The sequence below is a fragment of the Phytophthora sojae genome, assembly GCF_000149755.1.
Source record: "Phytophthora sojae unplaced genomic scaffold PHYSOscaffold_30, whole genome shotgun sequence".
NCBI lineage: Eukaryota > Oomycota > Peronosporomycetes > Peronosporales > Peronosporaceae > Phytophthora > Phytophthora sojae.
The window spans coordinates 27,101-50,692 of record NW_009258144.1 but is presented as its reverse complement, the minus strand read 5'-3'; the positions used below and the strand labels follow the sequence as shown (position 1 = coordinate 50,692).

Sequence of the window (23,592 nt, the reverse complement as noted above, 5' to 3'; positions counted from 1 at the left end):
TTAGCAATTGGTGCTCCTGTCACACTAACATTTAATGCTGAGCAAACAGCAGGGCTATGCAATGGAACGAACGCTACTGTGTACGACATGATCTTTGTGTCTGGATCAGAACTTCCTATCGTTTTGGTTGAAATAGTTGATGAATACTTTGGTCCATCCTTTTTACCAAACGTACCTAACATTATCCCCATCATTTCAAAGGACACGAGCTGGGGAAGTACAAGGAGTGACTTTAAAGTCGTTCGCTGTGGCATTCCGTTAAGGCTTGCCTACGCTATGACGATTCATAAGGTTCAAGGGGTTACATGCTCAAAAGTCGTATTTCATTCCAATTCACTGCCAAATGCATCCTATGCTTGCCTTGCTCTTTCCCGCGTTAGAAAAAGAGAATATATAGTTCTTACGCATCGTTTGAGTTTGGAAAAGCTCACAGCGTCCCCAGAGAGTCGATCATCGTTTGACACTGAAAGGGATCGCATCATTCATCTTGTTAACCAAACTACACTTCATGCAAATATTTTTCTAAAGGAAATGAAGACGATAGCACTTTTCCACAATCTCGATATGTCGCCAAGATAATAAAAAGAAAGCATGTTGGCGAGGCGTCCAAGTCGACCCAAGTTCACATTGGGTACAAGCACCGCGAAAACAAAACCTGGCAAGGCAAGCCTCATGGTTGGATTCGGCTTGGAGTCTCAGTCTCGAAGGTCGGCCGTCAATATGGGCTGCGAGCGAGTATTGACGTGGCTCGGAGGCGACCTCGATCAGCCACGTCCAGAAGCAGCAGCGGCACAGTAGTCATCGCTTGGCGGATACTACTACGAATTGCAAGGGGATCTGGCGGTGGGTGTTGTCGCGGTTCTCTTCCTCGATGTGCGTGTCTACGAGCACCCACGGAGCAGGCCAGTTGACTTGGCGCGCCCGAAGACGGTCCGTGAAGGCGTGTCGACAACACAAGGTGGTGACAAGGTTGTGGCGGGCGGTGACGGCTGTGCATGGTTCGCCATCGCTCACGGCTCCACGGAGTAGCTAGCGTCTTGCAGCCAATGCAAGCCTCAACGAAGCTAGCAATTTCGCGCAGCAACGTTTCCGAAGCTAAAACAGGGTCGCTTGTTTATCAAAACAGAGTATCCATTAAGCTAAAACAATGCAGTTTTACGCCAAATCCACTTTCCAGAGTCCACAGCCCATATATACCCTATTTGGAAGGGCCTCCTAAAAGACGGGCCTCAGTTTAATGGCTTTCGCACCCTTTGCTGGAGGCTAAACCCCTGAACTTCTATGAATAATCACTCGGAACCGTCGGACAGTGAGCCTGAAAGGATCTTATACAGAGGTAAAATGCAGCATTTTTGCCACTGGGAGAGGCAACCATTAAACCTTTCCCTAGCCTGATCCATAAAATCATCGAAAGAAAGTAAATCAGAGCGATAAAACAGAGCGATTTCAATTTTTTTTTTTTTGGGGGGGGGGGGGGGGGCTTCGCCCCAACAAACTAATCTAAAAGATTCAAGTGACCGGGCTCAGTACCCCAGAACAACTGGCTTTGCTGGCGGCATGGGCCGTGGTCACGTGGCATTTCCACTGCCATTCCCCAACTTGCCTCGTGCACACCAAGTCTCGCTATCGACTCCAGCTATGCAGCTCATCAACATTGTCGCTGTTACAGTTATCGCCACCACGCTGTGCTTCGCTCCGGCCAATGCCTCGGCTAACGTTGACGCCCAGAAGGACCCGCCAACCGCGCGCAAGCTTTACTACCCAACTCCAAGTCCTGCCGCGAATGGCGCGATGAAGAACACACCTACCGTTCGCAAACTCTACTACCCGACTCCGAGCCCAGTCGCCAATGGTGTCCAGAAGGACACGCCTACCGCGCGCAAACTTTAGTAGCACTGTCGGCAGCAGCCGTGATGTACTCCACGAAGCGCCGGACTGCAAGCCCCGTTGTCTAGACCGGGAGCTTTTAAGGGTGAGGCTTTGCATGTATCCCGAGTACAGTACAAACCGAAGATGTCCAGCAAGTAATACGAAGCACGACCTCTATAAGTTTCCATCGATGCGAACAAGCTGCTTGGATAAACCCACGTAATTACACCTAGCTCGGATCGCTTGGAAAGCGATACGATATCACCTGACATCCGCTTCCTCAGAAGCAGGCGAAAACTTCTCCGCCGTTGCGTTTGGCCATGAGCGGGTGCACACCCATGTTGAAGTGATATAAGAAATGACAGTTGATATCATCAATGATCTCTTTATAAAGTGATATTGACCTACCGATCGATTTAACGGGATATGAGAAGATAGAGTGGCGACATACACTTTTGGCGGCGGAAACTTCAACATCAACGGATTTTCACACAAACGGCATGTACCCAGCGAGTGGATGCAGCACGCCCCAAACTTCGCGCCGCACATTCCCAAACTCGCAGCTTACAACACACACGAAGCCCCGCCACCACCCCCTCTACCCCTGCGCCATGGCCGACACGGACCAAGCCTACGCTATCCAGATCGACGACCCCAAGGGGGCCGCGGCCGGCATCACCACCGGCAAGTGGGGAGTCGGCTTCTGCGGCTGCTTCACCGACCTAGTGCCCAACTGCCTCATGGTGACCTTCTGCCCGTGCGTCTCGCTGGCCCAAGTGCTCTCGCGTCTGGGCATGATGAACTTCACCACGGCGCTCCTCATGTCGCTGCTGCTGGGCGCGCTCGCCGCCTTCACCGGCGGCATCGGCTACATCGTGTTCGCCATTTGGATCTGGAGCGCGCGCTCCAAGACGCGCGAGCGCTTTCAGATCCCCGGAGGGTCCTGCGAAGACTACTGCGCCGCGTGCTGCTGCGGCTGCTGCGCGTTGGCGCAGATCGCCACGCACATCAAGAGCTACCAGGCCGGGAGCTGCAGCTTCGGGCCACAGGACACGCTGCCGGCGTACACGCGGACGTGAACTTGTCGCGAGCTGAAGGAAGCTGAGATAGCTGAAGGCGATACGAGCGTAGGCCAATGTGGCTCTCCCTTGTAGTGTGTTTTCGTTTGCATACTTCAATGGAAACATCCATGCATTTTTCAGCCTGTGGATCATCCACTGGATGTGCGTGGTCCTTCCTTGAATGCACTTAGGCGTGCAGTTCGATCGCAATGCTCGCAGTTCGCGGGCCATAGGCCATGGTTTCGTGTGATATCCTATCGATGGCGTGGTATTCAAGCTTCAGCTTTCGCAGAGACGTGGTGAAGCATTGCGCCTCGTGGTGCTTGCAAGCGGTACGTCCTGAGAGGGGGTCGTGTCAGCTCATCTTGGCGATATATTATGCGGAACAGGAGGCGTTTTACTGTCCGCTTCAACGACATCCACCATGTACCCTGAATGCTCCGTAGAGAAGCGCGTGTTCGACTCGACAGTCGACTCGTGGGCCGCAAATGCCATCGCTGCCTTCGGTCTCATTCCACGACTCGCAAGCTACTACCCGCACGGACGCTCCAAGAACTCAAGAGCTCAAGACCATGGCGGACGCGGACCAAGCCTACACCATCCAAGTGGAAGACCCCGAAGTCAAGGGCACCTCGGACATCGCGGTCGGCAAATGGGACGCCCCGTTCTGCGGCTGCTTCACGCACTTGGTGCCCAACTGCCTCATGGTCACCTTCTGCCCGTGCGTCTCTCTGTCCCAAGTGCTGTCGCGCCTTGGCATGATGAGTTTTGGCGTTGCCTTGGCCATCACGATCCTGCTGGGCTTGCTTGTGGCGTGCACTGGGGGCCTCGGGCATATCGTGTTCGCAATCTGGATCTGGACGGCACGTTCGAAAACGCGCGGCCGCTTCCAGATCCCCGGGAGCTGCTGTGAGGACTACCTGGCGTCCTGCTGCTGCGGGTGCTGCGCTCTGGCGCAGATCGCGACGCATGTCAAGAGCTACAAGCCCGGAAGCTGCGCGTTCGGACCGCAGGACACGCTGCCGGCGTACACTCGTGGCTAAACTGACGGCTGGAACAAGGTCATCGGCGTTCTCGACTTAAGTAATACCACGTATTTACATTTCATTGAGTTTATTCACTGTATCGTCGGCAGACAACCGAACCTTGTTCATACAGTAAGGTTATCCATCGGATATGGTGAATGCCGCGACTGTACTCAAACATGGTTGATTTTTGATCACAGCAAATGTTTGTCACGGTGTGGGGTAATCATGACCACGAGATCTACTCACCAGAAATGTATACACCAAGCCAGCCGTGCCAGCTTTTTGTGCAGGGTTGAAGGGGTACGGCGCTGTGTTTTATAATGCCGGGAAGCGATTGTTTCCCGCTTGCAGTAGCATTGATACCTTTGGGTGACATGCGGTGCACGTCGTCAGAAGTTGTTCGAAGGGAAGGTTCATTCTACAACTTGCAGCGAACTACCCACCAGAGATCGAAGACAAGCGCCACCATGGGAGGAGAAGAAATGCCGTACGCCATTCAAGTTGACCAAGACGCGGGGACTCAGCACGGATTGGGGATCACCGTCGGCAAGTGGGAGGTCGGCCTCTTCGGCTGCTGCACGCACATGGTGCCCAACTGTTGCATGGTCTTCTGTTGCCCGTGCGTCTCACTGGCACAGATCTCGGCGCGCCTGGGTAAGCTGAAATACGACATCGCACTCGTGCTGTTCGTGCTCCTGTTCTTCTGCACTGGTGGAACTGCCAGCCTTGTCGGTCTCATTTGGCTCTGGCAGACACGCGCTCAGACGCGCGAGCGTTTCCAGATTCCGGGGAGTTGCTGCGGAGACTTTTGTGCCTCGTGCTTCTGCGGCTGCTGCACGATGACCCAGATCGCGACGCACATCAAGAGCTACAAGCCCGGTAGCTGCAACTTCAGCGCCCAAAACACGCTACCGCCGTACGAACGTGCCTAACCCCCTCATGAAACACTGCAATCGGCAAAACGATCCGTTTTGTTTCTGAAGGAGTGGCATGACCGTTGTCCATTAGTTCTAATGCAATACATGCTTTACACTTGGACCGGGTAGTATTGACTTCTGTTTCGTTTGCACCTCGGCACGGGCCGTATCAACACAACCATTTGGCACTGCCGACGCGTACATCCAGATTCCACGAGGGTTCTTGCTGCTTGCTGCTGCAGGACGGTGGGCTCACCCGTAACCACACACCAACCAGAAAGCTGTCATTTCAGCGCTCAAAACATTCAACCTCGTTGAGTTGGGTGCCAACTGCTAGGAACTATCCGGGTGTTCAATTGCGAGTGTGCGTGTTTGATGCCTTGATTGCCTAGCTTCCTCAGTGGATGAGACCACCGTTTGGGCGGCAAATAACCTCCGTAACCGGGGCCATTGTACAAAAACTTACACAAGTCTTGAGTAGATTGATGAGTACCAAAAACAAACTCTAAACATTCACGAGCCGTTCGGAACCGTTCTGCGAATGTTTAGAGTTTGTTTTGGTACTCATCAATGTACTCATTTTGGATCAAAAACTTGTGCAAATTTGTACCGTCCTCCTTCCGCCCTACACATGATTACTCGCGTTACCAATGCAGGTGATTGCCCGCTTAAACGATCTCCGATGCAACACTTGGGAAGGCATCCAAACGTGCCATTTTGGCCCGGTTTGCCGCGAAAGGGTTAACCCTTACGTGCCATTTTGGATGCCTTCCCAAGTGTTGCATCGGAGATCGCGTTCAATCGAGCCAAAATGGCCCGTTTTGGTTTTGCTACCACTCTTCGACCCTCGCTGGACCACTGCGTTCAATTACAGCCAATCCCTGCACACACCTCATCGTTTCATTTTCAAAAATTACAAATATAGGCATCTGGTGACGTTGAACCATCAGAAGATTCCATACTCAAACGAAAATATGTGCAGATGTTCTCGCTCACAAGTTTGCATACTGAAATCCATACTCATACGGCCCTTGGGGCTCCCGTGAAGAATGCCGGGCACAACATTCTTAGAGGAGGAGGACAAGCAGTTGGTGCAAATTGCCCGTGAATATGCTGAGCGCGGAACAGGAAGAATCGCATGGAAGGACGTCGCGCAAAAGATGAAGCGTTGGGGCCAAACTCCTGCGGAGCTTGCCCAAAGAGTATCTTCGCTGAAGCGCACGTTTGGAACCGACTTGGCCAAGTTCCCGCGTTCGTTTTACACTCCTGTTCGAGCTACACGAGGCCGCCGAAGCGGACACACACTCCATATCCGCCAGCCTAGACGGAAAAACGATCTCCAGCATCAGCAAGAAAGCAACAAGAGCCATACTGGCCCACTTCGGCTCACCCAGACTACAACAGGTCAAGCGGACGCGCCAAAGCAGCAAGATGATCGCAGCTCTCGCGATTTAGCGTTAGATCAAGCACGAGGATCTTCACGCGGCGATTCACTCCACCATCTAGCGCCAGATACATCGTCGGTGACATCGGATTCAGGGTGTGGAGGAGTAACGTTGGTGGAGACAGGTGGTGATGTGGTTGGTTTTTGTCCTGGGGCTGAAGAGCGCCGTCAAAAGCGTTTGCGTTCGTTTATACCAGAGCACCTGACGACTACGGCTGCAACGCAAGCTGTGGTCTCAATGTTTAGCTGTATAGCTCGTCAAGAAGTCATCGATCCTTCGTGCGCGCCCCATTTGAATGCTGGTGAGCTACTGCCCAGTGGGATTGCAGCCTTTATTGCGGCAATACAACGGGTTAGAACTATTGGGGCTGGCGATGTGTTTATGGATATCGGCTCTGGTGTTGGCAATGTGATGGCTCAGTTTGTTCTTTCGACATCAGTTCGCGCGAGCATTGGTATTGAAGTCCGACGTGATTTGGTTGACCGTTGTAATGGGATACTGGTTGAGCATGTAGTGCAATGGCCAGGCCTACAAAACGTGGAGGTGTATGCTGAAGATGTGGAGCGAATTGAGCTGTCGATGATATACCCTTTCTCCAGCGCAACAATCGTCTTTGCCAACAACTCGCGCTTTGAGCCTTCTACCACAAATCATATCACAAGTGAGCTTGTATACATGACGGACGCGTGGATTGTTGCCTTCACAAGTGAGATTTGCCCACGGCACAGTCCCACGTGCACAAACAGCTTCTCGCTGGAAGCTGCAAACATCAGTCGAAGTGCTGGTGAGCTGGTCATCAAAACCAGCAACAGTTTATCTCTATACAGAAAAGACCGAGCTGTACGTGTTCTCAGCCTGAAAAGATAAGCATTCATCTTGATTTCATTATACATTTACAGACTGTTCATCTTGCGTTGATCTTGTTGGACCTGTTTCGGCTCGACGACGCTGAATGAACAAATTGGGCGTCTTCCTTTGGCTGAGAATAGGTTTTCGCGCAAGTAAAATTTGTGGTACTACTCCCAACAAGTCCAAGTGGGCTGTTGGCAGAAGTATGGCTTCGCAGCAGTTGTATGGACAATTTGACAGAGGCTCACGCCGTGGAGCGTACAGTGGTCGGTGACAACTGTTGGAAACCGATCTTCCCATCGACATACCACACAATGCCTTCTCCGCATCTTGTCTCCAAAAATCTGCTTCGAGTTGAGAGCAACGCACGATTTTTGAGGGCTGGACATGGTTGAAGGTTCCACGCCCCCACAATGCCACATAGCAGAAGCCTCCACTGCGGCCGCAACCCCAGACTCTCCTCGGGCGGAGTAGAACATTCTTCTGTCACTAGGTGCCTCCATCCATTTCCCTGAAATTTGCTCCTCCGCGAGCTCTGCAACAAATGAACGGTGCGGATCACGATCTCTCGTCACGTCAATAGTCAACTTTCTGGTCATGTAGGCATTGACTCTGGCAATATCCACAAAAGCCATCCCCAGCTTCTTATACCATTTCTTGAAAGTGTGACCGTCGGCCAAAGAGAACCGTTCACGTAGTTGGTCCAGCCTATCAACACCTTGCATATTGGTGTTGTACTCTGACACACGCAGTGGAGCAGGGAATGGCTGCAGTTGACTGCCGACTCTCCTTGTTAAGACCGTTTCCGAAGACTTGTCTGCGTTCGACACCATCTTCACCACCGCACTATCATACCACGCCACAGCAACCATCTCATGCGCCACTGAAAGAGCTTGGCGATACTGCCCGCGACGACACTCCTTCTTCTTCAAAACGACATGATGCGGAAAATGCAGGCTATTCCCGCGTATAGTCCCTCTGCCATAAAGGCCCTTCACTCGCAGAGCAGCCAAAAGTTGCACGGACATGTAGTAGTTGTCGGCATTTATCACGCGATTGGTATGATAAAGTGGCCTCACCACTTCCATAACCTGGCTTCGGACAGTTGATAACTCGTCCAGTTCTTGTCTTAGTGCTTCGATTGTCTCCTTAGATACAACGCCTTGCAGCCGATCGGATAAGTCGCTCGCACAGTGCACTCGAAAGTTGATGGCTATCCACGTAGTGGCACAACAAAGGGTGTAAACTCGAAAGTGGTATTTACCACCAGGCTTCATGGGGTTGAACATTATCAATCTCCGCCCGTACTTGGTTTTGGAGGCGACGCTCGCCTCATCCAGCGAGACATCTCTTCCGACCTCTACGTACTTCCCTTCTGTGATTTTCAGCATATTAAGAAGCGGGCGAATTCTCCTGACAGGGTCCACTGGCTGCGGTGGGGCCGGCGCAGTAGCAGTATTCTGAGATCGTCGCGAAGCTTGTTGAGAATTCGATGCCGAGGTGGGAACGGAAGAATTTTCAGTAGGTTGGGTTGAGCTACTCGTCGTCGTAGCATCTTCCGACAACAGCTCGTCAATATCAATAGCATCAGGATCGGCGCGAGTCTCAGCTGTATCCCCACTACTAGCCACCGCGGTACTTGAGCCGCTATCAGCACTCGCTGCACGAGCAGCTTTTGGCACGTGCCTGAAACAGAAATGCTGGCGCAACAGCTTGAAGCGGCTCAGTGCCATCACCTTATCCAGACCTGTGTGGTTGCCCCCCACGATGCAATCTTCTATTTGCCTTCCCCAATAATTGGCGTGTTCGCCCTTGACCACCAGTTTCATAAAGAAAAGAATTCCAAGGAAAGTCATCAATTCTTGTAGGGTGAACGGTTTGTTGGTGCTGAGCTTCTTCTCCAACTCATGCGCACGCATCGCCTTGTTCGTCTGGTGCAGAACTTCAACCCAGTAGTAGACAGGAATATAGGCAAAGAAACTCGACGATGCCGAATGTTCAAACAAATGGCGGAAATGAGGGCGAACTCTCGTCTTGACATTGCCATCCGGATGCTGGTATAAGTCTGAAGGACCATTGATCTGTGCAGTAGGATCGAACTTCATGTTGGTGATACTTTCGACTTCGGGCAATGAAGATGGAAGAATTACCTTTGGATCATATCGCTCGAAACTCTCCTCCACTTCTTCCAAATCGCTGTCGTCCTCAACAATACCAGATTCGGTGCTGTCTGGTTGACAAAGGGACTTCCAGGCCGGCTTAGACGGCGATGCCATCACATTTTTATAGTTCTCCATGCCACGCTGAACGACACTCATGCTTATCCACTTATCGGCCTTCTGGAACTGCCTGTCAACCCAATGAATCTGAAACAGCGCTTTCTTCTTATCAAACCTAGAGACTCGGCCAACAATGTAAGCACTTCCTGCATCTTCGAATATTCGGCCTGATAGCCAGGACTCTTTGGCAGGCGAGTACGCCACAAGCTTCTCGACAAACAGCTGAGGCATTGCTGCGGCAGTGGGCGAAGCTGAATCGCGCGTACTACTAGTCTCCGTCACGACAGGAGGGGCAACAGTAGCGTCCGATGTAGTATGGCCGATCATTGCACTACTGCCAACCGCACCGCCAGCTCCACTGGGCGTCGTACTCTCCATCGCTGATGCTAAGCTCCGCTGTCGCTTGCGAGGCTGCTTCTTTCGCGCTGGAGATGAAACCTTGCGTTTAGAAGGTGCCTTCTGCTGTTTGTGCTGTATAGTTGACCCACGTCCTGGCCGAGGCTCCGTCAGCGCTTGCGCTTCACTCGAACGATAATTCGACGATTGAATCCTTGCCAAAGCTTCATGCTGAGTCTGACCACGGCTATCACTCAGGACCTGCTGGAAGCGCGGTTCTTGTCTTGTGTCCGTTGCTTGAGTTCCTGCTCCAGCAAGGGGTGGAGGCTGTTCATCACCCGCTTGAACACGCTGCTAAATAAAACCCTCCATGCTTTACGATCCCTGCTGCCAGAAGAATCGTTATGGTGCGCAGCCTCTTCTTGTCACTGCGGCACGAAAGCCAACGCCGATCCATTCAGGCCATAATTTGAATACTCAGTTGAAGATAGTTTCCCATGTTTTGTTTCGATACTGAAATCAAGATGTGTGCACCGGTATCTAGCGGATGCATCTAAAATGAAGGATGTCTGAAGAAGGCCACCACGACGTCTGCGTCTACTCCAACGACTTTCAACTGCGCGAACAAATCGACTTCAGCTGATAGACCACGCGCCAGAAGCCCGCGCCCAGCTGATCAAGGGTATCGAGAACACCCGCAGTCCAAAGGTAAACAACTCAGCTACGTGGATGCTGGAGTATACCAGCCCTCTTGCTACCAGTAGAGCGGCAGACAGCATGGGCTTCATGAGTTTTGCTGCGAGGCTGCAGGTGGGTTTGGGAAGGAAGACGTGACGTTGCCGTCGGCTGTACACCCAGGACTGGTTTTCAGCACGAAGCTCGATGCAGCTCAGCGACGCAGACGGAGTTCCCGGTCCACATGCACGGCATGTACTGGTGCGCGCCAACATACAACCGACTCGATTGGGTTTTGGTACGCAGGCCTGAACTTGGTAGTTGACATGATCTTCATGGCGTCGCTGTGTCCAACCCAATGGTGCTCCCCGACGTTCCAGACTAATCAGTGGATCTCCGGCGTGGGGAAGTGGGCGCGGTGGCGAGCTCCGGTTATGCAAACGCTTTGACGGCGCACAGATGCGGGTGACGGTCAACATCTTCCTTCTGCTGCCCTTCGGAAGCCCACAAACATCGTCCACCGAATGCCCGAGCAGTGGACGCCTCCTTCGCGTCGCTGCAGCAAACAGGCCAGCCTATCTTTCACATAATTACAAATAACACCAAGCGCTGTTAGCCAATAGACGAATTGTTCGGTCAACTATTGGGTTTCAGCCAATCATTGCATCCTTCCAAAACGTGCCAATCTGGACCGTTCTATAGTTAGCCCCCTCAAGGGTGGGACAACCAAACGTGCCAGAATGGCCCGTTTTAGTTTTGCTACAATTGATCTAGTATACTATACAAATTCAAGTAATTCGCGAAAAGGTTTAAGCTCGAAACCAATCTCGAGCTTGGGGAGCTCTGATATACGGAAGCTGTACCATTCAGCAATTTGCCAGTCAACAAGCAGCTCCGAGCTTATCAGCACGCACAGCACTCAAAAGATGGCGGCCGCGGCACAGAACGACCAGCACTACGCCATCAAAGTCGCGGTCGATAGGAACGAAGGCCAATTCACAACCGGAGAATGGGAGGTCGGCCTCTGCGGCTGCTGCACCGACTGCGTGCCCAACTGCCTCATGACCTCGTTCTGTCCCTGCGTCAGCATGGCTCAAATCTCGGCTCGCCTGGGCATGATGGAGTACTGCTGTGCTCTGCTGGTCTACCTGGTGCTCTTGCCCGCCACCGGTGGCTGTGCAACTGCTGTGTGGCTCTGCATGGCGCGGAAGGAGACGCGCGAGAGATTCGAGATCCCCGGCGGTTGCTGTGGCGACTATTTGGCCTCCTTCTGCTGGGGCTGCTGCGCCATGGCACAACCTCAAGAGCTACAAGCCTGGAAGCTGCGACTTCGGCCCGCAAGACACACTCCCGGCCTACGCGCGCGGCTAACGCGACAGCAAGAGACCGAGAAGACATTTATCAACCGTAAGGTAGCTGCATTTACCTAAAAATAAACTCATACACATCCTTTTTTGCTTTGAAAGTCCAGCACGATCTTGGAGGGGTGTTGAAGCTAAAATTTTGCTATTCGAAGCGCCACGTATGATATGCATCCATGTACCCATTGTGCTCGATCGCTCGAGGCGGCACCACCGTCCTCTGACTCAAAGGCCTTGAGGCTTCATTCCACAATTCGGACGCCACTACAAGGACCAAGTCGAAGCGATTCCAGTGCACTATGGGTGGCGAGCAGGATGTTCCCTACGCCATCCACGTCGAGGACGAGCCGACCTCCAAGGACGACCAGGGCATAACGGTCGGCAAGTGGGAAGTCGGCTTCTGCGGCTGCTGCACGCACATGGTGCCCAACTGCCTCATGGTCACGTGCTGCCCGTGCATCTCGTTGGCCCAGATCTCGGCATGATGCAGTACGACCTCGCGCTCGTGCTCTTCATCCTGCTGTTCGTCCTCTCGGGTGGCGTGGGAGGCATTGTCGGCGCCATTTGGCTCTGCCAGGCGCGCACCCAGACGCGCGAGCGCTTCCAGATCCCCGGAAGTTGCTGCGGAGACTGCATGGTCTCGTTCTGCTGCGCCATGGCGCAACTCGCCACGCACATCAAGAGCTACAAGCCGGGTGACTGCTCTTTTGGACCTCAGGACACGCTGGCCGCCTACCAGCGCGCTTAGAGCCCAACAGATCCCGCCATACACAAGATAGAAAACTACTAGTAAACTCGAAACGAAACAATTCAACCGACTCCTAACTATCTGTAGCTGTTGTCAGCCATTTATCTCTTCAATAAGAACTTCTCTTTCGCTATTTGAAGGCTTGATGACAATTTTTCGATCCCAGGATGCGAAGTTGCTGCCTATTTCGATGCAACCAGCGCTCAAGCTAGCTTTATTCCAGCATTCTGCAAGCTTCCCGATAGCCCTGATCTATTGCGCAGCATGGAGGCGCCCTACGCGGTTCCAGTTGATGATGTCACCAAGCCCAATGCATCGCCGACGGAAGTAGCGGTGGCGATCCCGGTCGAAGACCCGAAGCCAGACAAGGACCCGTCCGGGATCATGCTCGGCAAATGGGAAGCGCAGTTCTGTGGCTGCTGCACGCACTGCGTCCCCAACTGTCTCATGGCGACGTGTTGCCCCTGCGTCTCGGTGGCGCAGATCACAGCTCGACTGGGGCTGACGACTTACACCTGCGTGTTGATCACTCTTGTGCTGTTGTTCTCGTTCACTTGTGGGATTGCACACGCGATCCTCTTTGTGTGGATCTGGCAGCTACGTCAACTCACCCGAGAGCGCTTCAAGATCCCTGGTGGCTGTTGCGAGGACTACTGCGCATCCTTTTGGTTCCCGTGCTGCACACTCGCGCAAATCGCTACGCACATCAAGAGCTATAAGCCCGGTACCTGCGACTTCGGCCCGCAAGACACTCTCCCCCCATACAAGCAAGCATAACGCTACACGAACGAGAAAACTTTCATATCAAGAAATCACGAACACCATTAACATGGGTTAGCCAGCAGGCCTAAGAGCATCTAAAGAGTTTGCCAAACATTTCTGTATGATCTTCTTCGTAGCGACGTGGCCTGCCTTAGGGACGCCGGCACATGAAGCCATTCATCTACTAGGCACGACTTTCGCTGTAAAACTTTCGGGAAAGCCGATTTGGGATTTCCAAGATGGATTCGCCTTCATCCACTGGTCGTAGTGCTTCCCCCTTGGAAGGGATTTTCTTGTCAATTCGATTGCTTGGCTTGCCGAGTTGCCAGATGGTGTAAATCTGATCGGGATTGATTTCCTTCTGAGCGAGCTTCTTCGCACCTTTATCCAGGTCTGCAGCGTTGGTTTTCCAGTACACGGTGGACTTTAGGCGGGCGTCTTTCATCCAGGTCTTCGCGCCGGTGCCAAGCATCCGCGATTCCCCTCTCTTCATCCTTCGTGTCCAGAATCTCGTTAACCGTCGCATCCACCCGAAGAAATCGGTCGTTGTTGGGCTTCACTTCGGTATCAGCTTGGGTCAATATTTTGGAATTTGCTTGCGTGGTCGACGCCGCGGCAGTATTGGTGCTAGCAATTAAGTTAAGAGCCATGATGAAGAAAGCACGCATACCAGTTGTCTATGTAACTCGTCAAGATCGGTGTGTAACTGAGTGTTGTTGGAGCAAAATGCGAACTGATAACATTCAGGCGGGCTTCACGGCACCTACCACCCGAGGAGTGCCAAATTTTATCGCAATGCCTGTTGTCCCACTTGGTAATCATTTGGCACATGATCAAGGCGCTTGCCTTTTTCTATAGTGGCTGCAGAAGTGTAACTAGAAGTGTAACTACATGTATTGTGCTTTGCAAACGTTTTGTCGTTTTGACTTTCGAGTTATAATAAATCAAGATCGATTTAATAAAGCGAGGTCAAAGAAAGGGACAGATCGATCTATTTAGGCCGGCTAATAACTCGATCTACGCCAATCCAAATCAGGGCTCGAGGTCGATCTGCTGGTTGATTTGAGTAGAACGAGGTCGATCTACGGTAAATCGATCCTTTTTGCGTTTTCAAAAGCGTAATTCGAGGTCGATCTAAGTAAATCGAGATCGTCCATGCTACCCCCTCCGATTTGTGCCCTGATTTGTGGACCGGCCTACCTCGATCTGGGTCATAAAACGGGGCGACATTTTATCTGCAAAGCACAATAGCTCGATGAATATACTTCGAAATGCACAATAAAGCTAATGCTTGCTGGTGACAAAAAACCTTGATCTGCATTGGGAGACTCTCCCTCCGAGCTGCCTTCGCGTTACTTTTGTGGATCGGAGAGTATTAAATACCCCCTTACCAACCGCAAACAAAGTTGAGGTTCCTTCGGAGCAGGCAACAGTGGCTCGTAATCTATCACTTAGTATTTGGTTTTGATTAGTTATCAAAATCTACTGAAAACCGCAAATTTCAGAGCCTTGTCGGGCCGGAGGCACGACTTTGTTTCTCGTTTATTTCACCCACTAAAAACGGCTCAATAGCGTGCACAGTTGTCGTGGTGTATAATATGCGTAGCGAAGTAGAATAACACCAAGCGTCGATTTACTACAACCAGGATAAAATGTGGAGCCCTACCGGTAGTCCACTTGTTGGACCCATGTCACGAGTAGGAACGGTGGAACGGTGGAGGACTGTACCGGGTACGGTCGGGGCCGTTGGCCTCGGTGCCCCGTCCCGTATGCGACGTTCTTGCGGGAGAACAACTGGGCGAACGGGAGCAGGGAGAGTAGTCATCGCAACTGGGCGCCGCCGTGTCAGAACTCAATCGGCACGAGCGGGCGAAGTGGTGGCTCCGCGGCCTGCTCAGCCGCCATGGAAGCTGCGGCGCATGCGGCGAACGCGCGCCTACGCGGGGATCAGGACGGAGGTCATGGGGCCGGCGTGGCTCGAGGCGAGCGTGTGAGGCGAGCCAAGGACGAGGGGGTGAAGGGAAGCCAAGGTGGAGATGCTGCGGTTGAAGTCGGTGGACGGACCGGCCGAGCTCGGCGAGAAGAGCAAGGGCGAGAAGAGCACGGAGTGAGCGCTCCGTGCCAGGTTAGTCAGGACAGTCGCGAATTTGCTTTGGGTCTAACAAGTCAGAACGCTTTGCATATTGAACCGTGTTTAGCTGCTTCTGCTTGTCCGTCTAATCCTCCTCAACCGTTCGTGCCTCGCTACCCACGGCGGCGACCGTGCCCGACCCGATTCGACTCGCGACACGTGGTGGAGAAGCAGGGTATTGTCGTCGCCGGAGAGGTCGTCTGTGCTGGGGAGTGAGTGTTGGTGTTCGTCGTAGGAGAAGAACGGTGCGGAGATCTCGTGGAAGTCTGGTGCATAAGCTTTGGAACGGTCGGTTTATCGGAGTCAAGTTGGTGAAGATCCTGAAGAAGAGAGTCGAAGGCCACGCATTGGTCGCGTTGAAGGCCTGATTGAGTTGAGATTGGAGTTTGTGTTCCCCCCGAGTGAAGAAGGGCTGCGGAACGGTCGGTCCGTTTGGAGGAATCGGACTAAGGAGATAACGGTGAAGAAACGCTTCGAGTAGTTGACAAGGACGTTGTACGAGTGAAGATCCGCATGTTGGAGACGGTGATTGGTGAGCTGGAACGGTTTGGAGAGCTCTGTCGGTGCTGAAGAAGGACGACCAGCGAGGAGACGGCGGCGTGAAGAAGAAGACATGAGGAAGAGGTCGAGCGGACTGAATAGCATGAGCGGACGCTACGAAGAGGAGTATGCGAGCCGTACCTGGGCGGAGCCTGCTGAGCGTGATGTGGGCGACGGTGAAGGACGGTGGTTTGGGACTGGAGCGTATGTGGATGAAGGTGCTGTTGGTGAGGAAGGTTACTACGAGGACGACATGCTGGACATTGAGTACACGATGCTGAAGCTGATTCCGTTCTTCGACGCAGATACTGCGAGTACGGAGCGCGCGAGAGATTTCTGGTGGTGCTTTGAGACGGCTACGGAAGGATTTGGTGATCTGGTACGGCTGAGGATGTTTGCGGCACGGATGAACGGTTGGGTTGCTGAACGGTGGGGCCTGAATTTACGGTTCGGTGACTTCGAGACGCTGAAGCGACGGCTCTACAATCGCTTCATCCGTCTCACGGAGGAGGAGTTGCTGAAGCGGCTGTTCGATGCCAATCAGGAGCGTTGCAGCGGGGCTGCCGTAGCTTTGCGTCAGAGGAAGCTTAACAGACTCGCAGAGTCTCAGCTTAAGATCGCCCGTTCTAATACCAGAACGTACGAGTCCGTACACCCTACGGACTCCAAGAGTCAACCCTAGACTCTTCAGTATAAATCTCAAACTGAGTGTATTTCCCTTTATTGCGGCAAAGCCGCCTACGGTGTAAATGTATCCGGTTCACTATCTAGCATAGTGAACCCTAGTCATATACATAATCAGTGGCTCTGAAGCCATGTACTGATTCTCATACTGATTTAGGTTATACAGTGTGTACCCACTTCGTAACCCTTCGGGTAACTCTCGTGTAACCCCGTTACACCCTCCCCCACCAAACTGTGGACACGGGTGTTCACGCTTAACGGTCAACCACCGAGTCTTGTTCCGTCAAGCCTCGTTCTCGAACGAGTCAATCCACATCGCGTGGACTTCTCTGAGAACTTCTCGGCGCAACGCGCCCTCACATGACTTCAAGTCATAAAGCCTTTTGGTCTTTCGACCGCAGACAGCCTCTCGCGAGATCCGCCTCGGAGCCTCGCTACTCTCGTGCTGCTGCACTGCGTGCCTCCGCACCTCCGCGATCGCCAGTGCCCGCGCGCACACCCTCGACGCCTTCCAGGCTCTCGGTGTCCGAGTACTTCGCGGCGCAACGCCTGCAGCGCAGCTCGCAGCGCGCAAGCCCCAGCACTCCTCGAGCACCTACCCGTCAGATCATGGATCCTAGGGAACGCTTTGGTGAAGAGGGCGAGGTGGACGAGTCCATGGAGGGTTCTCCGAACCGAGGGGATGCTTCCCCACTCACGCGCCGCTCCCCGAGCCGCGGCAACGCTTCGCCCACACCGTCGACACGCCGTGAAGAAGGCTCGCTGGCCCCAGCTGGCTCTCCGAGCCGTCGCGATCAAGGGCTCCCAGCGCACACGTCTCCTGTGCGCTCGCCGAGCCGTCCACCTGCAGAGCGCGCTGCGCCGTCGAGGGAGGAGCCGCGACCACCGCTGCGAACTCCGAACCCGTTCCCTGAACGCTCTTCCGGCCTCTACGAGCTGCGCACGCTCACTGAGCCACGGTATTCGCCACCTCGTGGTGAGGGCGTGCCCCTGGGCCCGTCATCTCCAACCCTTTGGACGAAGCTCAGTCCGAGCAGGTTGCGGCGCAGATGGCTCCCACGCACTCCCAGCGCCCCGAGCTGCGGTCTCTGCTGAACACCAGCACTGCCGACTACGGCTTCCGGCCTCGCGACCCCGCGGAGGCTTGTCGCCAGGCGTTCCAGCAGTCTCTCGCGCTGCACACCATTGGGCCCGCGGCCTGTACTCCGGAGGAGCTCGCACTGCGTACGTCTCTGCGAGAGCGGCTCCTCACTCCACAGTCTACGACTGTCGCGGAGTATCGCGAGAGGCTGCGGCTGCAAGCCCAGCAGAAGTCCGTGCCCGCCATGCGGACGTACCCGGTGGTACTTAGCCCGGGGGAAGACTCAATTGAGTACGAAGCTCAGTTCGAGTCTTGAGCCGAGCACAGCCGAAAGCTCAGCTCCATGGACGCTCTCCGAGCTAGCTTCAGTGAAGTGGATGTTCGCATTAAACGCAAGCTCCGCTTCGATTTCGCGAAGGTCCGAGCCAAGCGCAGCCTCTCGGCACTCGCCCAGCCGCAGATCCAGTTTAGCGCTGCGCGCTTCGCTCCTTCGAGCACTCCAGCCGCTCCTTCCCGCGAGGGAGTGAGCGCTGTGGCTCAGGGTCAGCCTCGGAGCAATATGGCTGACCCAGCAGCTCCCCAGCTTATTGCCGGGAAGCGCGGGACGACCGGCGTGCCAGCCTTGGGCCCTCGGGGCGCTGGTGATCAAGCTGATCACAGCGTCCACGACGTCTGGGCAGTCCAGGCGGAGGGGTACCTCAAACTCCCATGAGTTCTCGGAGTGGGGGTACCCTCGCCATTTCACCAGATACTGGTTTTGACCCCGGCACCGCCGCTTCGCCAGGAGGCGCTCCACATGGTAATGCAGATTACCATGCTCATCGAGCAGCGCCGGTAGAGGACGCGCCAAGCCGCCTCGCGACGTTCGACGAGTTGCACGAGACTCGGCAACGAGCGGATCGCCTTCGGGACCACGTCCACGACATCGACGCGCGTCTGGCACGTTGTGTGACTGATCTCGACAGGCTCGCTGAGCAGTTGGAGTGGCTTGGGGTGCCTCGGGAGGTCTGGGACCGACTTGGGACCTTCGAGAACGACTTCGTTCGCCTGAACGGGTGGATGAACTACTTTCGCGACCGCGAAGAGCGCCACGCTCAAGAGTTCGCGGAGCTACAGCGGCACCAGGCTGTGCTCCAGGGCCAGCTCGAACTCCTGGCCCGCATGCAGGCCTCGCCTGCTGCGCCTCCTGCGCTTGTGGCTCCTGCAGTGCCCGCGGCACTCCCACCTGTGCCTGCGGTGTCCGCGTCGATGGTCGCGTCTTCGACGCCGGTGACTGCGTCCTCGACGACCGCAACCTCCGCGCCTGTGACCTCGTCACCCTCGGTGCCTCCATCTGCACCTGCATCGGGTCCTGGTACGGGTTGAGTAAGCCGACGTAGAAGACGGGGTGCGCCCGCATCTTCTTCGGAAGATTGAGCGTGTACGCAAGGCCCTTCTTGGCCACAACTTTGAAAGGTCCGATGAAGCTCGGGCGCAACTTCGTCTTGAAGACGGCTGATACTGCCTGTGTAGGTAGGGTTTTTGCATTAAGCAACACCAGGTCCCCGACCTTATAACTTTCAACATTGCCTCTACCCCTGGCATCTGCATGTTCCTTTTGCTTGTCTTGGCTCTCAGCCATTGCGTCACGCACATGTCGTAAGACACTCAGACGCGTCGACAAGAAAGCGTCAACCTGTTTACGAACAGTAGCCGGGCTGGCATCGGCTAGCCGATCAGCTAAATCGGCTTCTCCTCCCCCACCAAGCCCGAGGCCACCACGTGGCGGCGTCAGCGGGACGCGGGGATGAGACAAGCTGTTCACGTAGAACGGCGTGTAGCCTGTCGAGGCGTACACGGCGTTGTTCAACGCAAACTCAACGAGTGGCAGCATGGCGCTCCAGCGCTTCGGCGTCTCAGCGCAAATGCTACGGAGCACGTCCTCGACGACGCGATTCACGCGCTCTATCTGACCATCGGTCTGCGGATGGTCCGCCGTGGACATGTCCAGCTTGGTGCCAAGAACCGCAAAGACCGCGCTCCAGAAGTGGCCCGTGAAGCGGGGGTCTCGGTCCGAGACAATCGACTCCGGGAGTCCGTGTTGTCGAAACACTCGGTCCAAGAACAGCGTTGCTGTACCTATACCATCGATGGTGTCCGGCACAGCCGCAATGTGAGCCATCTTGCTCAGTCGGTCCACGAAGACCACGACTCCAGTGTTGCCTGTCGCGTCCGCCGGCAGGCCAAACACAGTCCATACTCATGGATTGCCAGCAGCCCGAAGTGACAGGCAAACTCGCCAACGGCGCTGCAGCATGAGGTGACGACTTCACTCGCTGACACGTCTCGCACGTGCGCACATAGGTCCTCGTCCACTTGTACATCTTCGGCCACCAGTAGTGGGTGCTCACCGAACTGTAGGTCTTCTCACGGCCAAGATGGCCTGCCAGCGTCGTGTCATGTGCCTCCTAGAGGATGCGATACTTCAGCTCCTCATCATGAGGGATGACCACGCGGGGCGTATCCTTGGGGCCGGTGTTGTAGAACAACAGGCCTCCATCGAGGGAATAACGGTGTAGCCGCGCGCGCAGCCGCGCTGACAATTCGATGTCCGAGTCTGGAAACTCCTTGCTCCCCAGAGCCTTCAGCAACGCGACACAAGTGTCGTCCTTGGCATAAGCGTTCGGATCAGATCCGGTAATGACGAAGTCACGGTCGTTACATGAGCCAGCTCATAATCCGGCCTGCGCGACAGCGCGTCCGCAAGGACATTCTGCCTACCAGGCTTGTACTTCACCTCGAAGTTGTACTCCGCGAAGAAGGACAGCCAGCGGGCCATCCTTTGCGAGAGATGAGGCGACTGAGTCGCAGTGCGTAACGACGCATGATCCGTGTAAATCACGAACGGCTGAGAGCCCAACAGGTGAACCCTGAACTTGACGAGCGCATACTTCATTGCAAGTAGCTCCTTGTCGTGGACAGGATAGTTCTTCTCCGCAGCCTTCAGCTGGCGAGATTCGAACGCCACCACGCGCTCGCGCCCTTCGGCGTCTGCTTGCGGCAGGGCACAGCCGATGGCAAAGTCGGAGGCGTCACAGACGACGAGCGGGGTCTGGCAAAGCCAGAATAGGCGCATGAAGGAGACTGTCCTTAATTGCCGCAAATGCATCTTGATGCTCGGTGTCCCAACACCACTCCGCATCCTTCTTCAGGAGATTGGAGAGTGGCCGAGCCATCTCAGCGTAGTTCTCGCTGTACTTGTGCAAGTAATTGGCCAAGCCAAGCCACTTGCGAAGATTCTTCTGGTTCTTGGGAACCGGCCAGTCAACAATGGTCTTGACCTTGACCGGGTCGGCCCTCAGGCCACGCTTCCCGATGAAGCACCCTAAGAAGGGGATCTCTTCCGCTCCGAAGATGCATTTGTCAATGTTGGCGTACAACTTGTTTTGACGCATGCATTCAAGCACAGCACGCAGGTGCTCCACATGGTTCTCCATATCAGTCTTTCCGTGCTCCGCACGACTGTGGACAAAGATGTCATCGAAGTACGTTTGCGCGTACGCCCGATGGGGCCTGAAGAGCTGCGTCACAAGACGATTAAACGTCACTGGCGCGCTCGAAAGCCCTTGGGGCATCACCAACCACTCCCAGAGCATACCGCTCGGAGTACTCACCGCAGTGAGGGGAATGTCGCTCGTCCTCATGAGCAATTGGTAATATCCACCGACCAAGTCGAGCGCACTGTACATCGTACATCCTGTCATGTTGTTCTGACGAACATCCTTCCGAGGAATCGGCGTCTGCGCCGGAATGGTAGCGGCATTTAGCTTGTTGAAAGCATGCACGATACGCCGCTTGCCATTCGGCTTTCTGACACAGAATGTCGGCGTAGAGTGTGGAGACTTACTCTCACGCACCATGCCCGCCTCATGCTTCGCACGGAAGAACGCGTCAATGACGCCACACTGCTCCTTCGGCAAGGGCCATTGCCTCGTCACGCAGTACTTCGTTCCCGGAACGAGATCGATTTCGTGTCGAACACCTCGATCCGGAGGTAGCCCCGAGGGCGGCTCCTTCGAGACCACGTCCTGGTAATCCTTTACCACTTGATACAAGGGATCCGACGGGTCCTTCAGGATCGCCGACCCGCTCCGCGCATTCAGCGCCTTCTTGGTGGCTTCCAGGACAGCTTCATCCAGAAGCGAGGACGAGTTCAACTCTTCTTCGGGTCGTATGACGACTACCTCAGCCAAGTCTCCAGCCTTCACGGCTTCGCCGAACTCGGCCAAGGACATCTCGTCCAGCTCCAGGAGAGCAGACATTGAGGGCAAGTCGTCGAGGTTGATACCTCCGTCGACGTCGCCCGTCACTCCATTCACGAGTGTATAGAGCTGCTCGCTCTCGCGTGGAGCCTCACCGCTCAACACGCCCTTCTCGACTCGTGAGATCACAGACGCCTTGCGTCTCACAGCCAGCGCTTTGCGGCGCTGCCTCCTCTTCATGGACACCGTCCGCCCTGAAGAGCTCCGTGATTTCGCGTGCGACTTGACGCCAGGTGTCACCACCTCGTTCAGCTCCAGGGGAGCTCCAGTGTCTTTACCGACACTTAGCGAAGAGCTGCACGACCCGCAGCCTCCACTCAGTGGATTACGTGCCACTCCACGATCTTCATCCGGGCAAAGCCCCTTGTTCTTCGGCATCGTGCCGACCGCGCCGTCGCTGGCACGCAGCAGGGTGTCGCCCTCAGACGCACGCCCGCTCAGCGGAATTAGTGCCGCTCCACATCCTTGATCCGGGTAACGCCCATCTTCACTCGACTTCCTGTCGACCGCGCCGTCGCTGGCACGCAGCAGGGCGTCGCCCTCAGGCGCACACCCGCTCAGCGGAATTCGTGCCGCTCCACCTGCCGTCCGCGAGCCACGCTCGGAACGCTCGTTCTCGACACACTCAGTGTCCACCAACTCGGAAACTCCGATGTCCAGCACATTGACCGACTCGGTCCAGTGCTCGCGCCAATAGCGCTTCTGCTTCCTAGCAGAGGTGGGTTCATGACTCGTCAATGCTCCGCCAGGAGAGAAGTGCGTAGCACCAAGGGTCTTCGACCTCCAATCGAACCAAGGCTCGTGGCGTTCCAGCCACGCCATACCAAGGATGAGATCATATCTCGAATCGAGGTCTAAGACCAGACAGCGTTCCACGCTATCAAAATCCAAAAACTTCACGCCCAGGTCCACTGGGACCTTAGGCACCGTGACACGAGTGCCCGTCGCGAGACGAACAGTGACGACGTCACTTCCGCGCGCTACCAGCGCCTCAGCATAAAGCTGACTCCCGTCCATCGTAGAACGCCGGGCGTAGTTACCCGACGCTCCCGAATCGATCAAAATCGTCCATGGCTTCGTGAAGCCCTTCACCCAAGCTTGGACAACTAGCAAGCCCGGCTTGCATACACGTTCCGTGTTAGAGAGTACGGCTCTGTTCGGGGCTAAGTCCTGTCGACATCCACCTCGCCGAGGCTCAATAGAACTTAGTTCTTCCCCAGTAGGCCGCCCCGCGCCTACTGGGACTTCTCGTTTACCCGAGACAAACCAGAGCCCTGGCTCGAACTCGAAGAGCGGCTTGACGAAGCCTGGCGCTGATGGCGCAGCGGACACCCAGCACGAAGGTGACGGGTGTCACCACAGATGAAGCATCTGCGGATACCGCGACGCTGCTCAGCAGCACGAAGCTCGGCTTCTTCGTCTTCAGCATAGCTGAGGTCCATGGGTTCCGGGCCACTCGACGCGCTAGCGTAAGACGCATTCCACCCAAGTCTCGATGACTTAAAGTTGTGTTCCGCATTCAATG

At 54.8% G+C, this 23,592-nt stretch overlaps 11 protein-coding genes across 11 annotated transcripts; 10 read left to right on the top strand and 1 right to left on the bottom strand.

The window, feature by feature from the left end:
* Positions 1-1,557: 1,557 nt before the first annotated feature.
* PHYSODRAFT_308225 (hypothetical protein) lies at positions 1,558-1,890 on the top strand (the record flags this gene model as incomplete). The annotated part of the gene is made up of 1 exon (XM_009541739.1): positions 1,558-1,890. The coding sequence occupies one exon, from the start codon at positions 1,558-1,560 to the stop codon at positions 1,888-1,890; it is 333 nt and encodes a 110-aa protein (XP_009540034.1).
* Positions 1,891-2,480: 590 nt separating this feature from the next.
* PHYSODRAFT_536236 (hypothetical protein) lies at positions 2,481-2,948 on the top strand (the record flags this gene model as incomplete). Its single annotated transcript, XM_009541738.1, has 1 exon — positions 2,481-2,948. The coding sequence occupies one exon, from the start codon at positions 2,481-2,483 to the stop codon at positions 2,946-2,948; it is 468 nt and encodes a 155-aa protein (XP_009540033.1).
* A 423-nt stretch (positions 2,949-3,371) lies between these two features.
* On the top strand, positions 3,372-4,036 carry PHYSODRAFT_358112 (hypothetical protein). The gene has a single exon (XM_009541737.1). The coding sequence runs from the start codon at positions 3,419-3,421 to the stop codon at positions 3,971-3,973; it is 555 nt and encodes a 184-aa protein (XP_009540032.1). The 5' UTR covers positions 3,372-3,418; the 3' UTR covers positions 3,974-4,036.
* A 389-nt stretch (positions 4,037-4,425) lies between these two features.
* PHYSODRAFT_343195 (hypothetical protein) lies at positions 4,426-4,890 on the top strand (the record flags this gene model as incomplete). The annotated part of the gene is made up of 1 exon (XM_009541736.1): positions 4,426-4,890. The coding sequence occupies one exon, from the start codon at positions 4,426-4,428 to the stop codon at positions 4,888-4,890; it is 465 nt and encodes a 154-aa protein (XP_009540031.1).
* A 1,034-nt stretch (positions 4,891-5,924) lies between these two features.
* On the top strand, positions 5,925-6,146 carry PHYSODRAFT_536192 (hypothetical protein; the record flags this gene model as incomplete). Its single annotated transcript, XM_009541735.1, has 1 exon — positions 5,925-6,146. A coding segment is annotated over one exon (222 nt), but the record flags the coding sequence as incomplete, so codon positions are not given.
* Positions 6,147-6,542: 396 nt separating this feature from the next.
* Positions 6,543-7,058, top strand: PHYSODRAFT_412023 (hypothetical protein; the record flags this gene model as incomplete). The annotated part of the gene is made up of 2 exons (XM_009541734.1): positions 6,543-6,774; positions 6,847-7,058. Coding segments are annotated over 2 exons (444 nt in total), but the record flags the coding sequence as incomplete, so codon positions are not given.
* A 4,327-nt stretch (positions 7,059-11,385) lies between these two features.
* Positions 11,386-12,568, top strand: PHYSODRAFT_343194 (hypothetical protein; the record flags this gene model as incomplete). Its single annotated transcript, XM_009541733.1, has 3 exons — positions 11,386-11,866; positions 12,052-12,260; positions 12,311-12,568. 3 exons carry the CDS (start codon positions 11,386-11,388, stop codon positions 12,566-12,568), a joined length of 948 nt encoding a protein of 315 aa, XP_009540028.1.
* A 264-nt stretch (positions 12,569-12,832) lies between these two features.
* PHYSODRAFT_343193 (hypothetical protein) lies at positions 12,833-13,345 on the top strand (the record flags this gene model as incomplete). The annotated part of the gene is made up of 1 exon (XM_009541732.1): positions 12,833-13,345. The coding sequence occupies one exon, from the start codon at positions 12,833-12,835 to the stop codon at positions 13,343-13,345; it is 513 nt and encodes a 170-aa protein (XP_009540027.1).
* A 368-nt stretch (positions 13,346-13,713) lies between these two features.
* Positions 13,714-13,998, bottom strand: PHYSODRAFT_292793 (hypothetical protein; the record flags this gene model as incomplete). Its single annotated transcript, XM_009541731.1, has 1 exon — positions 13,714-13,998. The coding sequence occupies exon 1, from the start codon at positions 13,978-13,980 to the stop codon at positions 13,714-13,716; it is 267 nt and encodes an 88-aa protein (XP_009540026.1). The 5' UTR covers positions 13,981-13,998.
* Positions 13,999-15,233: 1,235 nt separating this feature from the next.
* PHYSODRAFT_343192 (hypothetical protein) lies at positions 15,234-16,078 on the top strand (the record flags this gene model as incomplete). Its single annotated transcript, XM_009541730.1, has 3 exons — positions 15,234-15,344; positions 15,382-15,437; positions 16,015-16,078. 3 exons carry the CDS (start codon positions 15,234-15,236, stop codon positions 16,076-16,078), a joined length of 231 nt encoding a protein of 76 aa, XP_009540025.1.
* A 200-nt stretch (positions 16,079-16,278) lies between these two features.
* Positions 16,279-16,551, top strand: PHYSODRAFT_406126 (hypothetical protein; the record flags this gene model as incomplete). The annotated part of the gene is made up of 1 exon (XM_009541729.1): positions 16,279-16,551. A coding segment is annotated over one exon (273 nt), but the record flags the coding sequence as incomplete, so codon positions are not given.
* Between the last annotated feature and the right edge of the window lie 7,041 nt (positions 16,552-23,592).